The 13854-nt window shown below is 37.3% G+C and overlaps 1 protein-coding gene across 1 annotated transcript in view; it reads right to left on the reverse strand.

Annotated features, from left to right (window-relative positions):
- Positions 1–575: 575 nt before the first annotated feature.
- The window catches only part of RSPO3 (R-spondin 3), a 56813-nt gene continuing 43534 nt past the window's right edge, over positions 576–13854 (reverse strand). The window contains exons 2-4 of the mRNA XM_036768252.1: positions 12846–13037; positions 9204–9350; positions 576–835 (exon numbers count right to left, since the gene is read on the reverse strand). Of these exons, the coding sequence (XP_036624147.1) occupies positions 576–835; positions 9204–9350; positions 12846–13037 (599 nt within the window). The remainder of the gene's footprint in view (positions 836–9203; positions 9351–12845; positions 13038–13854) is intronic.

The following is a 13854-nucleotide window of genomic DNA, read 5'->3' on the forward strand; positions in this document are numbered from 1 at the left end:
AAGCATCTACTTTGTGCTAAGAACTTTGCAAATATTATTCCATTTGTTCCTCACAACAACCCTGGAAGACAGGTGCTATTAATTTCCTCATTTTACAATTAAGGGAAATGAGTCAGACAAAGATTAAGTGACTTTACCAGTGTCGCAGATCTAGTAAGTATCTGAGGCTAGAGTTGAACTCAGGTCTTCTTGACTCTAGGCCCAGCATTCTGATTGTGCCATGTAGTTTCCTCTGCAGCTAGGAAGTCTTAGTGATAAAATTCCTTGCAAGAATGCACATTGGCAACTCATTTGTAACTTATAGTCTCAGAGAACTGCTCAGGTCACTGAGAAATTAAATAACTTTCCCAGGACCATGCAACCATATGTGTCAAGAGTCAGGACTTGAACCCTGACCTTCCAAACTCTGAGGCAGGCTATCTAGCACACCTCTCTTTTTCCCTCATAACAAATATAATCTACAAATTGAAAGACTCCTTTTCAAGCGTTGATATTTGTCTACCCTGCTGTAGGTAGGGGCTGATGGAGAGCTAGTGTTGTCAAAGTGACAGATATGTGAGACAATTTGGCAGTGCTCATACTGTTGAATTATGAGAGCTGAAAACACAAACAATGCATTTGACTTCTATTGTTGTACCTCGTTCTCCCTTTGGACACTTCTTTCTTTGCACCACACACTTTCTTGTCTCGCTCATGGGTGGACACAGGTTGCCTTTTGCAGAAGGATGTTGTATGATTTCTCTGACCCGTGTTTCGGTCCCTCTTTTGAAACCACATGTTTTTCCTTTTTTTGTACATGGGCTCCACGGACTCCACTCACTAGCTTCACAGTGCACTGTAATGGGACAATAGAAACATGTTGAGTTAGCTAATAACCATTTTTATTATTACTGAATGGACAGGTTGTTTTTACTCTTTCTTTCATCAGAACTTCAAAAGGGAAACTCCTTCAAACTTGAAGGTGGGTGGGATGAATTAGAGTAAATGAGAAAAAATAAAAGGGAGGGTAGAGGGGGTAAAGAAAGACAAGAAGAAGGTGGCATAATGTATATGTGTATGCATGTACATGTATTGTAGCTGTAGGTATAGAATGGAGGAAGAAAAACAAGAAGAGAATGGCATGTATGTGTATGTGTATGTGTACATACAGGTGTAGATGTTGATGTATATTAAAGACTGCAGTGAAAGTACTGGCTGACTAGCACAGATAGAGGGAGTTCCATTTCCTATATCATTCTCTTATTAAATAAACAAACAATGAAGGAAAGAATAAATATACATATGCATATATGAACATATGTATACATCTGTGCACAATCTGTACTTTAGCAGATACATATATACACACAAATAAACACATATGCATACATGTACATATGTGTATCAATGCATTTAGAAATATATGCATATAATACAGTATGGATGTACACATATACATTGCACATACATACATATAAACACACATGCAGGTATACACATGTATACATACACATTACAACACACATACATGTATCTCTCTCTCTCTCTCTCTCTCTAACCAGATTTGTGATTTCATTGGCATAGAAAGCTTCCTGATGAAACTCCCTCTACTAATGAAGATCAGTCAACACCTTCTCAAAAGCATAGAGCCTTCAAAAGCTACAAGAGACAGGGAGACTTTAAGTAACTTGCCCAGGGTTCCAACAAGTATGTATCAGAGATAAGATGTGAGCCCAGGTCATTGGAACTCCTCTCTGCCTCTCTCTCTCCTTCCCTTCTTGTCGGTCTGACTCTGTCATATTCATGCTTGCATGGCAGGGTTTTTACTCCAGGGGCCAGCTTCAGTTGTCCAAGACACTAAGAACCTGCTGGGTGCTTGAACAGCAGTCACTGAAATGGATCTGGATCATCTCTAGGAGGAACTCCTAAAGGTTCTATTGAGAGTCTGTCCCCTCCCTTTGCGAAACATCAGTTGCTTCTTCTCAATTATATCCAATTTTAGCTCTTACTGGAGGAGATTTGTGTCCTACTGATGAAGAGGAACATCTGGAAGAAGATATTTTCTCTATATCTACTCATAAAAACTTTAACTTACAACACCTGGGGCAACCCAGGACTGTATCAATTATTCCTCCCACCATGAAGCTTTGCCAGTAACCTCTCTCATTGCCTTCTGTCCTAATAAATCCTTACTGCTGAGCAGAATACCATTCTTCATAATAACCTCAAGAAGACTATGGCTCTTAAAAGTTCCTAGGAATTTAAATCCAATGCATGATACATTTTTCATGTGCTTTTTTTGCAGCCACTTTTCAGACATCTAAATGCATCAAGGGAGTAAATGGAAGTGGATAGTGAAGTAAATGTAATCTCTCGAGACCATTAAAGAGACGCATTCAACTCCTTTTAGAATCACCTTCAACTTTTATTTCCTCCTCCTCATCTTTTGCTCTTCCTATTTATCAAATTATGTCACTTCACCTTGATAGGCCTCAGTTTCTTCATCTATAAAATGGGAGGTTGGACAAGATTACTTTCAAGGTCACTTCTAGGTCTAAAGTCCAATGATTCCTACCCATTGAAAAAATAGCACAATTTCCTCTTTCTAGTTAAGGTGCATTTTCCATCTCCATAATAGTAGATTTTCCTTGAGGTTAGGGACTGTCTTTGGTGTCTTTTTTATCCTCAGTACTTAGTACAGTCCCTGGCACATGGTAGGTGCTTAAGGAATGGCTATTGATTAATTAATTGATGATGATAACTGTGATGATAAACACAAATATCATGAATTTTATCCACCTGCACAGTGGCCCATGGAACATTAAATATAAAAGAAGTAATCATTCCATCAACAAGCATCTGTTGAAAATGTTCTATATGCTAGTCATCATGCTAATAGTAGAAGAATAACTTGTATCCATTTCTATCTGAATTCAGTTGAACAAAGTGAGAAGATCCAGATAATATAATGATGCAGATGATGACAATGATTGTCTATATTTACATAGCACTCTAAGGCTTGTAATTTATATATGATCCAATTAATTTACTATTATTCCCATTTTATAGATGAAAAAACAGGCTCTGAAAAGATATGTGACTTCCTCAGTTTGAGATTTGAACCTGTGATTTCCTGACAATCAATTCAGTACTCTTATCTAGGGCTTCTTAAACTTTTTCCATGGACAAACCTGTCAACGTTTCTTACACTGTGGGTTGCGACTCCATATTCTATTCCATATCCTATACTGCTTCATGCATGAAATCTTTAGTAGATAAGTAGCAACAACTACTACAACCCACTCTCCAAAATTGACAAGCAGCAAAGCCCAAATAAAAATCTACCCCTGATTTAAGATGGAATGGATTCAAACTGATTTTTTGTCAAATTAAATGAACTCAGTTCTGACCGAGTGATGTAGGGAAAATGGGAACCCCCAAAAGATGTGAAAAATATCATCCAATAACTTGTTTTTATGAAAGAAGGAGATACAGGACATAGTCTGAATATATCCTACACTTAATGAAAAGATTTCTCACAAAAATAAACTTAAAATATCTCTGACATTATATTCAGACAAGCCAAAAGAAATACAGCTCCAGAGAAATGGTCAGCTCCAATAAATGAAATGATGACTATGCAATCTTGAATACCCTTAGTTATCACAATCTTGAATACCCTTAGTTATCAAGAGAATGGGGAATCATCTGTTTATGGAGGGAGATGTATCTTACGAGCTCACATTTTAAAGAGACACATAGAAAAGATTGAAGGAGGCCATGATAAATATAAAACAGTGGTACAAGCCCACTAGAGTAATGTCAGGAAAGACAAAGATCAGAATGAACTAAAATATTGAAAGGGTTTTTGTCACTGTTGTTGTTATCTAATACTTAGACTGAAGAATCAGAAAAGGAAGGGAAAGGTTAGTTGTTTGGGTAAGATGACAGAGAGAACGGAACTCTTCAGCTTCTAGTCTGTTTCTTTTGCTCTGCCAGAAATAATCTTCATATTGTCAAGAGTGAGTCGAATTCCCAAATAGGAGAGAAGATAGTAAGAGCACATGGCCATTTTAAATGAGCTCATGTTTCCAGAGCTGTACAAATAAAATCCCAGGGGACTGAAAGAACTTGCAGAAGTGATTGTGGAACCACTGTCAGCAGCCTCTGAGAAATCATAGAGGATGGGAGGGGTGCCAGAAGAAGGAAAAGGACTAAACATTATTCAATTTTTCAAAAAGAAGAAAAAGATGCATTTTGGGAAACTACCAAATTTCAAATGAATACCAAGCAAAACTCCAGAACTTATAATTAAACAAATAGTTGGTGAAAACTGGTCAAATATTGATTACCAAGTCAACCTGAACTCACTAAAACTAGAATAAATGATTCCAAACCTACTTCATTTCTCTCAATAGGTTTATTAGAGTAACAGCTCAGGACAGTGCCGTAGATATCTTGGCTACAGCCTACATGTATGGGGACTGGATTCCAAGATTGTTGTTTCATGAATGAAAAGCAATTTGAAAGAAAATCTTTAGTGATATAATTCAGGGGTCTTTACTTGATCCTATGTTGTTCAACATTTTTATCATTGACTTAGATGGATCATGATAATAATGAATAATATTTAAATAGAGTTTTGAAGTTTGAGAAGAGCCTTATGTGTATTATCTCATTTGTCCCTTGGCAAACCTGGGACATAGGTATTATTATTATTATCATCATCATTCCTATTTTACAGATGGGGAAACTGAGACAGACAAAGGTGAAGTGACAGATATGGCATGCTTAACAAATTTTCTGATGTGAAGTCGGAAGGGATAGTTAACATGTTAGACAACAGAATCAAAATTTTAAAAGATATTTATACTCTGAGTCCAAATGAATAGAATAAAATTAAACTGGGATAAATATAAAGTCCAGGATTTAGGTTTAAAAATAAAAGAATCAAGTACGGAAGTGAGAAATGGAGGAGAAATCTACTTGAGAGCAGTTCATGGTGTTGTGATTGATTACAAGCTCGATAATTATCATAATAACTAGTATTTACATATTGCTTCGAAGTTGACAAAGAGCTTTATATCTGTCATCTCCTTTTGTCCTTGAAGCAATCCTGAAAGGTAGGTGCTATTATTATCCCCATCTTACAAATGAGAACACCGAGACTGAGAGAGATTAAGAGACTTGTCCAGTCATGTAGTCAGTTAGCGTCTGAGGCAAGATTTGAACTTAGGTCTTTCTGACTTCAAGTCCAACGCCGGGCAACTTAGCTCCTCTAGATGAATCAATGTTATGATACAGTTGCTTTTAAAAAGTAGGTGATTTGGCACTATTTTAATAGCTATATGGTGCCCGAGTCCAATAAGGGTCCCATTATACCCTGTACTGGTCAGAGCACATCTAGAATGACACATCTCATTCTAGGAATAACAGTTTGAGAAACACATTGACAAACTAGACAGTACCTGGAAGGGAACTACAGAAGAGCTTGGAAAATAGAAGACTTAGAGAGACGGTATGATGGCTATCACGTGTAAGTGGGAGTAGAGTGGTTTTATGGGACTCTGGAGAAATCGATGGGTAGATAGCACAGCATAAATAAGACTAACAATTAGGGATGTCCATCAATAAAATGGACTACCTCCTTAATTCTAGTGCCTTCCTTATGTTGATCATTTCCAATTTATCTTTTATATGGCTTGTTTGAACATAGTTGTTCACAGGGTATCTCCTCCATTAGATTCTGAGGTCCTTGAGAGTAGAAACTATCTTTTGTCTTTCTTTGTATCCCCAGCATTTACCATAGTACCTGGCTCATAGTAAATACTTAATTAATGTTTATTGACTACCTGACTGACTTCCTCATAAGGTAATGAGTTTCTTGTCACTGTTCAGGCAGGGGCTGAATACTGCAAAAGAAAGTTGTTGTACAAAGGATTTCTTTATTGAATTGTAAGAACGGCATGGTTAAAAAAACTTTCTAGCTTGCTTAACATTTCTCTTAAATTGCAGAGAGTGCTAGTTAGGATTGAGATAACTGGATAAGGGAAAGGAAGAATACATACTCTCCAGATCAATGGATTCAAAAGAAGCTCATGGTTGAGTTGACATGTCTGATAAGAGAGGGGCAATGTGAACAATGCAGCAATAACCATCTCTGTCAGTATAGTAGTAATGGGGTACAAGACAGCACCTTGTAAAATGCCTGGAAAGTTTTCTTAGGATGATCCCATGGTGCTGGGGCTGAAGGAAAGACATAAATTGAGTGGAGACTGGTAACCTGATTTTCTTTGCTAGTGTGCAAACCAAAGGAGAGACAAGGAGAGTAGAAAGGAAACTGGCATATGATTAGTGGCTAGCTAATAGCTAACGTTTACATAGCACTTTAAAATTAACAAAGTTCTATGCAATGGGAAAGTTTCTAGAGACAAAGTAAATAAAAGTTCTAGAATCATTGAGATGTTATGAGCTTCCTCCCTAAAATGGTAGGGTCTGAGCCCCCAGGGATATATCTTCCCTTCTCCTTCCTCAGAAAATAATAATGGGGTCTTCTTACTGACTGCTGCACCATATTAATCAGATCATAGTGACTCCTGTACCAAGTTAACTCATTTGATCCTCACAGCAATGTTATAAGGTAGGTACTATTATTATCACCATTTTACAGATGAGAAAACTGAGGCTTACTAAATTATTTGCCCATGGTCATACAACTAGAAAATGTCTGAGGCAGGAATTGAATTCGGGTCTACTTGACTCCAACGCCAATGTTTTATTCACTGTGCCACCAAGCTGCCTCATCAAGATAGTTTGGATATGGTGATGAGCAGAATAAAGAAAGGAAATAGAACTGGAGAAATGATGCATCTGGGGAACTTTTCAACAAGCTTCCAATACCTCTTCCTTTTATTGTTTATGAGGAAAGGTATTAATGGGTATTGGTGTTTGTGTCTTGTTTGTTCTTTTCCTGGGCCCATGCATTTTGTATACGAAATTAGAGGAATAAGTGAGTTTGGCATAGTGTTTCATCTTTATCTAGAGCTACCTATCTCAATTATGTTACCTGATTTTACTCTCTAAAGAAAGGTCTTGGTATCAGATAGTATCAGACATCAGACATCCAAACTCCAGTTTAGGACATATTTCACTTGTAATCTCTTTCTGGGTATGGTACAATAGAAAAGGTCTAAATCTAAGTTACAGTTGAGACTCAATCAACTGGGTCCCCCTCTTCTGAGTCAATCATACGGGCATCAGATCCAGATTAGAGGTAAATGTTGTGAAATGGGGTCAAGGAGCTGACCAAGGCACGCCTCATAGTTTCAATGCTGCTGCCCCTGTTGTGGTCACAGGTCAGACCTGGCCATGGAAAATTAGCTTCCATTAAGTGATTCAGATTTGGCACATCTCATTTTTAAAAGATCATAGTATCTTTAATTAATACCTGCTGAACAGCATCAAATCATTTATCCAAGGACTGATCCTACCATGTAAAACACAGATAAAATAGGCCCTCTTGGGATGAAAGTATTTTACCATTTTATTATTGTTGTTTAATATTTAGAGCAAAAAGTCTAAGAAGGAAGAGAAAGGTTCATTGTTTGGGGAAGATGGCCTAATATTAACAGGCAACTGAGACAGCAGAGCTTTCTTTCAAGCAATGGGTCTTCTCCAACTAAGGAACTCTCCAAATGGTCTCCCAGTTCCAGGTACAGAAAATTAAAAAATAGAAAAAAAGTTAACAAGCTCTAGGCATTTTGAGGTAATCTTCACTAGCTTTACCACTTGTTGGAAATTGTCATCTCTTATTCATTATCCTCTAGAACCTACAAAGAACAGCATTTATTTTCCTGTGTACCTTTCCCCTATTTCTAGTTCTTTTTGTATTTTTTTTTTTGGAGAGAAAGAGATGAAAGCTGCTTTTAACCATAATGAAACATATATGGCTTTAAGAGTCTTGTTTTCCAGGAGACTGTTAGCTTATCTCAAACATTTCATCTATTTTATCCTACCTCAGATATTTTGAAAGAAAGGTCCTTAAAAAACTTGAAGTGGTTAAGAAAAGGTGCATTATTTCTACCTCCAGCATTTGAAAATGGAATGAATCAGCAGTGTGGAGACCCCAATACAGAGTCCTGGAGGCTATCATGGACTGGATTGGGATGATGCTTATGTGCACATGTCAATAACATCTCAGCATCAAAGGTTCTTAGAGGTTTTGCCCAGGGGATCTTGAGATTTAATATGCCCTTCTCCCATTTGGGTCACCATCTGCTCCCCAAGTGTTCACCAAACTTGTGGCAGTAGTAGCTGCACATCGTTTAAAGGAGAAAAAAATAGAGCCTGACAGCAATCCCTTATTTAGACAAACAGCTTGTCTGAGGACCCTCCCTCTGGGAAGCTCAGCCTGTAATTAATCAGACACTGGAACTGTCTCATTCTGTCAAAATGAGTAAATCCCAAAGCCTCTCTTCTTTTAGTCAACAACCTATGTAACTTGGAGGTTTCAGCAAAGCAGTTTGAGGGCAGGATCATAACATCATGAACTATGTCAATTCAAGATTCATAGCCTCTGACTGATCTCCCTGGGGCATTTGTCCTAAATAATCTTAATTATTCTCCTTGGTTGGTCCTGGCCATTGTTTGGCCCAACACAGAATTCGTACCTTATTTGGCCCCAAGGCATAACCAACAGCTGGATCACAGAACAGCTTTGGTCCTGGGATGGGATTAGATCTAGCTTTTTTTTTGGTCCTTTGACACTATACCATGGCAGATTTGTTTGAAATGTATAAAAAGAAAAGAAGAATATCCTGGATAATCCAAATAAAATGTATCTCAGGAGTGAGCATCACAAAAAGGCATGCAACATGATGTTACCTTGATTGTAAAGGATACAAACACATATAAATTGACCCCTAGATGTACATTACAGATCCCCTCAATGTCACATCACATTCCAACATACTCTGGGGTTGGAATGTGGGGAAAAAATTTTACGTTTATAAAAGAGGGTGGAAGGAGCACCATTGGAATTTCACCAGGGTTTCTCTCTCTCTCTCTCTCTCTCTCTCTCTCTCTCTCTCTCTCTCTCTCTCTCTCTCTCTCTCTCTCTCCATTCACTTTGTTGGCTTATTACTAAGACTTGAAGTCCTGATAGAGCCTTTGGTCTAATGGGTTTCTTATTAATTACTAAGAATTAGTTCAGAATTTCTCCTCACCAATACTGGTGCACTCCATGGTGTGATTGTTGGCTTCTAACCCTTCAGGGCAGGTGTCAAGGCACTTTCCAAGGTGTAAGTAAAATCCATTTTTACACTTTGTGCAGAAATTTTTGTTGAAGCAGGTATCACAGTCAGCTTTGCATTCTGAAATAGAAGAAGGAAGAAAAAACTGTATTAGGTTTTCATCAACCTCATTGGAGTATTGTGCGTCCAATTTGCATTATAGGAACTGAAGCTATACATAAGCAATAAACGAAGTATTTTGAGATCTAGATGATTTTGACCAGAATCAATGATTGATTTCTATATGATCAGAAAGACTGGTCACACAGTTCATACATATCTGTCTTTAAGGTAGCCCCAAGCGTCAAATTTGCTGATTTGTTTAAATACCCTTTCTCTTTGGAGGCAAATGAAAAAGATTTCTAGATATGGTTGTTTAGTTGGCAGTGAAATCAGGAGACATGGCTATCTGTGATTTATTATAAGAAGCTGGCTAAAATGTTTTAACAGAGGTTCATAGATTTAGAGCTGAAAGTGACCTTATAGGCCATTTAGTACAAACTCTTAATTTTACTGTTACACAAACTGAGGACCAGAGCATTATATGACTTTTCTGAAGGCAAACAGCAGCAAATGGCAGAGCTGGAACTCAAACCCAGATCCTCTGTCTTCAAATCCAGCACACTTTTACACTATGCCACATTACAACCACATAGAATTAAGTAGAAATAGGTGAGAGATGAAGAAGAGGTAAGATAATGCATCTCCTCCCTTCTTTGCTAATGAGGTGGTGGGACTTTGAGAGTTGTTAGACTAGGTTGATATGTTGGTTAGTTTTATGGAACTGCTTTTCTTTTTTCTTTCTTTTTTACTCTTTGCTACAAGAGATAGTTTGCTGGGAAAGAGATGGGGAATGAATATATTCAGAAGCGAAGGTAATATAAAATAAAAGTTATGATGGCATTTTGAGGTCTGTAGCACAGGAATGCCTCCTATGTAAGTATGACACCGTGAAGTCTCTTTAGCAGTTCTGTGTGTAAAACAAGTGTTATGGGGTCCAGAACCAAACAATAATAATAGCTTTCTTTTCAGCATGATTCACACATGAGGTGTGGGAGTGAGGTGTGAGGTGGGGAGTGTCACTTTTCTTTTTTGGTGCTTGTTTATTTTGGTGTAGACCTATGATTTCATCATTGTAGGGAGCTCTGAGTGGGGAAACTACCTCCATGGATACAAATCAGCAATTCTTTGTAACTATATAAGTCTTAGAGAGTTGCCCATTTTGCTAAAAAGCCAAGGAAGTTTGCTTATGATCCCCCAGATTATATGTGTTGGAAGGAGAACTTGGAAATGACTTCTGGACAGCTCTCCATCCACGAAGCCCCTCAATGTACCCATTGATATTTTATTTAAAAGTAAACTGAGTCTTGGAGAAGTTAAATGACAGGCCACAGGGCACATGGGTAGTAACAATGGGAACAAAAATCCATCGGATCTTTTCTCCATATTCAATACTTTCTGCTCTAGCATCCCGCCTTTCTGAATTCTTGTTTGTTTTTAGTAGTGTTACATTGAAATCTCAATATATAATATTTTAATCTACTAACCTATAATTCTATTTATTTGGCTAAAATGAGCATATTGGGATTTTTATCTTTCATAAGAATAAGAACAAATACAGAATGAGACATTTTCCCAACATCACAAATTAATGCATTTCAACATACATCTTAGACTTGTTTCATTGTGCTTATGTTAACAAAAAACTCAGCCACATTTTTGTGAAGATGCCAGTAGACATAAACGCATGCATATAATTATTTTTATCTTTAGAACTCAAAAGAGCTCAAGTTCAGCATGCACCTTTCCTGAGAAATTTATGGCTAAATAAAAAAGGAAAGTTGCTGGGTTATCTATAAGTAAGTCCTATACTTATCAAATGGAGACTTGAAAATACACACTTGTAAACACTACCCCTCTCCAAACTCTTTCTCCCTAAGTATCCCAATTTGTCATTATGGGAATTAAACTAAACCAAACATGATATAAATCTATTTTGTTTTGAAGCTGAAAATAAAAAAAGGAATGTAATTTATTTCATATTTGTGGAATGTTAATTCATTTTTAACATTCCTTTGCATTTTTTTTTGCTTTCAAAGGGAACAAAACATTTCATGTTAGAAAACCATGTCCAGTTACCTCAGTATTTCAAGGGATCTATAGCATTCTTTTATAGTTTATTTCATTATATATTTTGTTGTTTTAGGTGATGACAGTTTTACATTTAGAAGAAAAAGATGGATTCAGGATATGAATAAAAATCAATGTCAAATAGTAGAAAACAACTGATTTGGAAGTGGGATGATTTACGTTTAAGTCTGTCTTCTGGCACATATTGTCTGACCCTGGAAAAGTCACTTAACCTCTTAGTTCCTCAGGCACCTAATACTTGGAATTGCTGAACAGTAGCCATTCTACATTAGTAGAAGGATTTCCCTCACCTAAAAGTTCCTTACACTGCTCAACTTACCCATCTAGACTTCTCTGTCCCTTCTCCCCTGAAAACAGTTCATGATTAGTATGTAGCGATGATACGTTTTTGAAACATTTTTGGTCTGAAAATCTCCCAAGAATGGGCACTCTAAAAATCTTTCCCACAAACAGATCATGATCAGACTAGAAATATATTCTCTCATGTTGATGGATTTCTAGATTAGGCTTGGGAATGGGAATAACAATATGGAGAAATGTAATGAAATTCTGAAAGTGAAAAGGATTGTTGTTTTTGGCAAAAATTGTAGGGCTGGTATTGGCTAAAAGTTAGATTTAATGGTTCTCATTTTGTTCAAACTAGTTATATTCTACTAATCCAAATAAGCAGTTTATGGAGCAGTTCCTTCTTATGGGTGCCTTTACATTTATTGTTTTAAATGACAGTGATGAATTTGGTGGGTTAGAGTTCTTGTTATAGACTTGGTTTGGTAAGATGTGAAGCATGTTCTGTTCTCTAAGAGAAAGAGAGAATCTGAGCTAGATGGTAAGTAGAGAATTTAATCAGAAGCAACTTGACACTTGACAGCCATTTACTTGTTGGTCCACATACCATTATTGTAAGGAAAAAATCTGTCTGCTTTAGGGTTGGAACTGGTAGGGAAAAGGACAGAACAGAATGACCAGAATGATATTTTGATGTCTAGAAACACAATTTCCAATTACTTTATCGTAAATCCCTCCTGGAGCAAAAACAAACAGAAAAGAAAATGAACATGATTCTTTAATTCTTTTAAAATGTGGTGAGTTGTAGTGGTAAAGCAAACCTAGAACAGATGAGTTGAGGCTCAGGGCACTGTTCACCCAATTCAAAGAAAAATAACCATAGACTCAGATCGATTTTGCTTTATTATTGTATGTATTATAAAAAATGACAGATGTTTATGTAAGTAAGCAATGAAAAAATTCTCATAAATGAATGCTCATTGAAATGGGTTGGATTCCCAGCCTAAAGGGAACGTGCAAATGGAGCTTGGTCTAATTCTCAGAGAAACACTTATTTATTTCATGCTAATGCCAAAAGTGTGTTAGAGGATCTGCCAATTTAACAGAGTCCCCGAGGTGAAATGAACCGGAGGCACTTACTTGTACACTTATTTATATCTGGAGATCGTGTTCCATAGTATCCACTTGGACATGAAGAGAGACACACTCCAATCTGCTTCATGCCATTCCTCTCCAGGACAAAAAATAGCCGGGGCTTACATGACAAACATCCATTGTAATCCGAACATGTTGCACAGCCTCCTTGGCAGCCTTGACTGACGTTAGGATGCACTGAGGAAACAGATTTAGAAAAACAAAAACAGCCTTTGAGCCAGGGGTAGGCAGAGAACTGATACCTTATGGAGAGTGTCTAAGTATCTAAACTGTATTTCACATGTTCTGAAATTAGGAGGGGACTTTTGGGGGACTACTTCCTTGATTTGCCATTTCTTAAAATCTCTAATCTCCTTCAAGGATTGGCTCAAATGCTTCTCCCACATGATACTTTTGCTTATCACCCCAGTGGCTAGTTCTATTCCACTAAAGAAAATACTTTTTAATTACTTTGTGTATATATGTTAGTGGTGGGATTCAGCTGGTTTGCACCAGTTTGGCAGAATCGGTATCTAATTTTAGGTTGAGTTTGGTGAACCGGTTGTTAGCGGGGGCGGGGTCTGCACCCATCACATCATAGGAAGCAGCTGGCACCTCCTCTCGGTTCAGTGGAGAACCTGTTGTTAATTTATTTGAATCACACCTCTGATTCATGTAAATGCATGTTCCATGGACTTGCCCCTGTTACATATATGTTTTGTGTTTATTTTTTCTGTGTACGTGGTATCTCCTTTCTAGTGGGAAGTAAGCTTCTTTTGGGCAGCCTCTAATTTTTAATCTTTGTACACCCAGCACCTGGCCTAGTGCTCTTTATATAGTAGGTGCTTACACAGTAAGTGTTTGCTGAATCATTTAATTTTTTATGATTGTGTTTTTTATGCATAAACTACTTTCAAACAGGCTCAAAGTCATCTTTTGACCTGTTTCTAGCTGGTAGAAATGTTAAATTGTAGGAAACTGCATAGAATCCATGGCAGTTTTGAGATAGCCCTTG

Source organism: Trichosurus vulpecula, chromosome 7 (assembly GCF_011100635.1).
Source record: "Trichosurus vulpecula isolate mTriVul1 chromosome 7, mTriVul1.pri, whole genome shotgun sequence".
NCBI lineage: Eukaryota > Metazoa > Chordata > Mammalia > Diprotodontia > Phalangeridae > Trichosurus > Trichosurus vulpecula.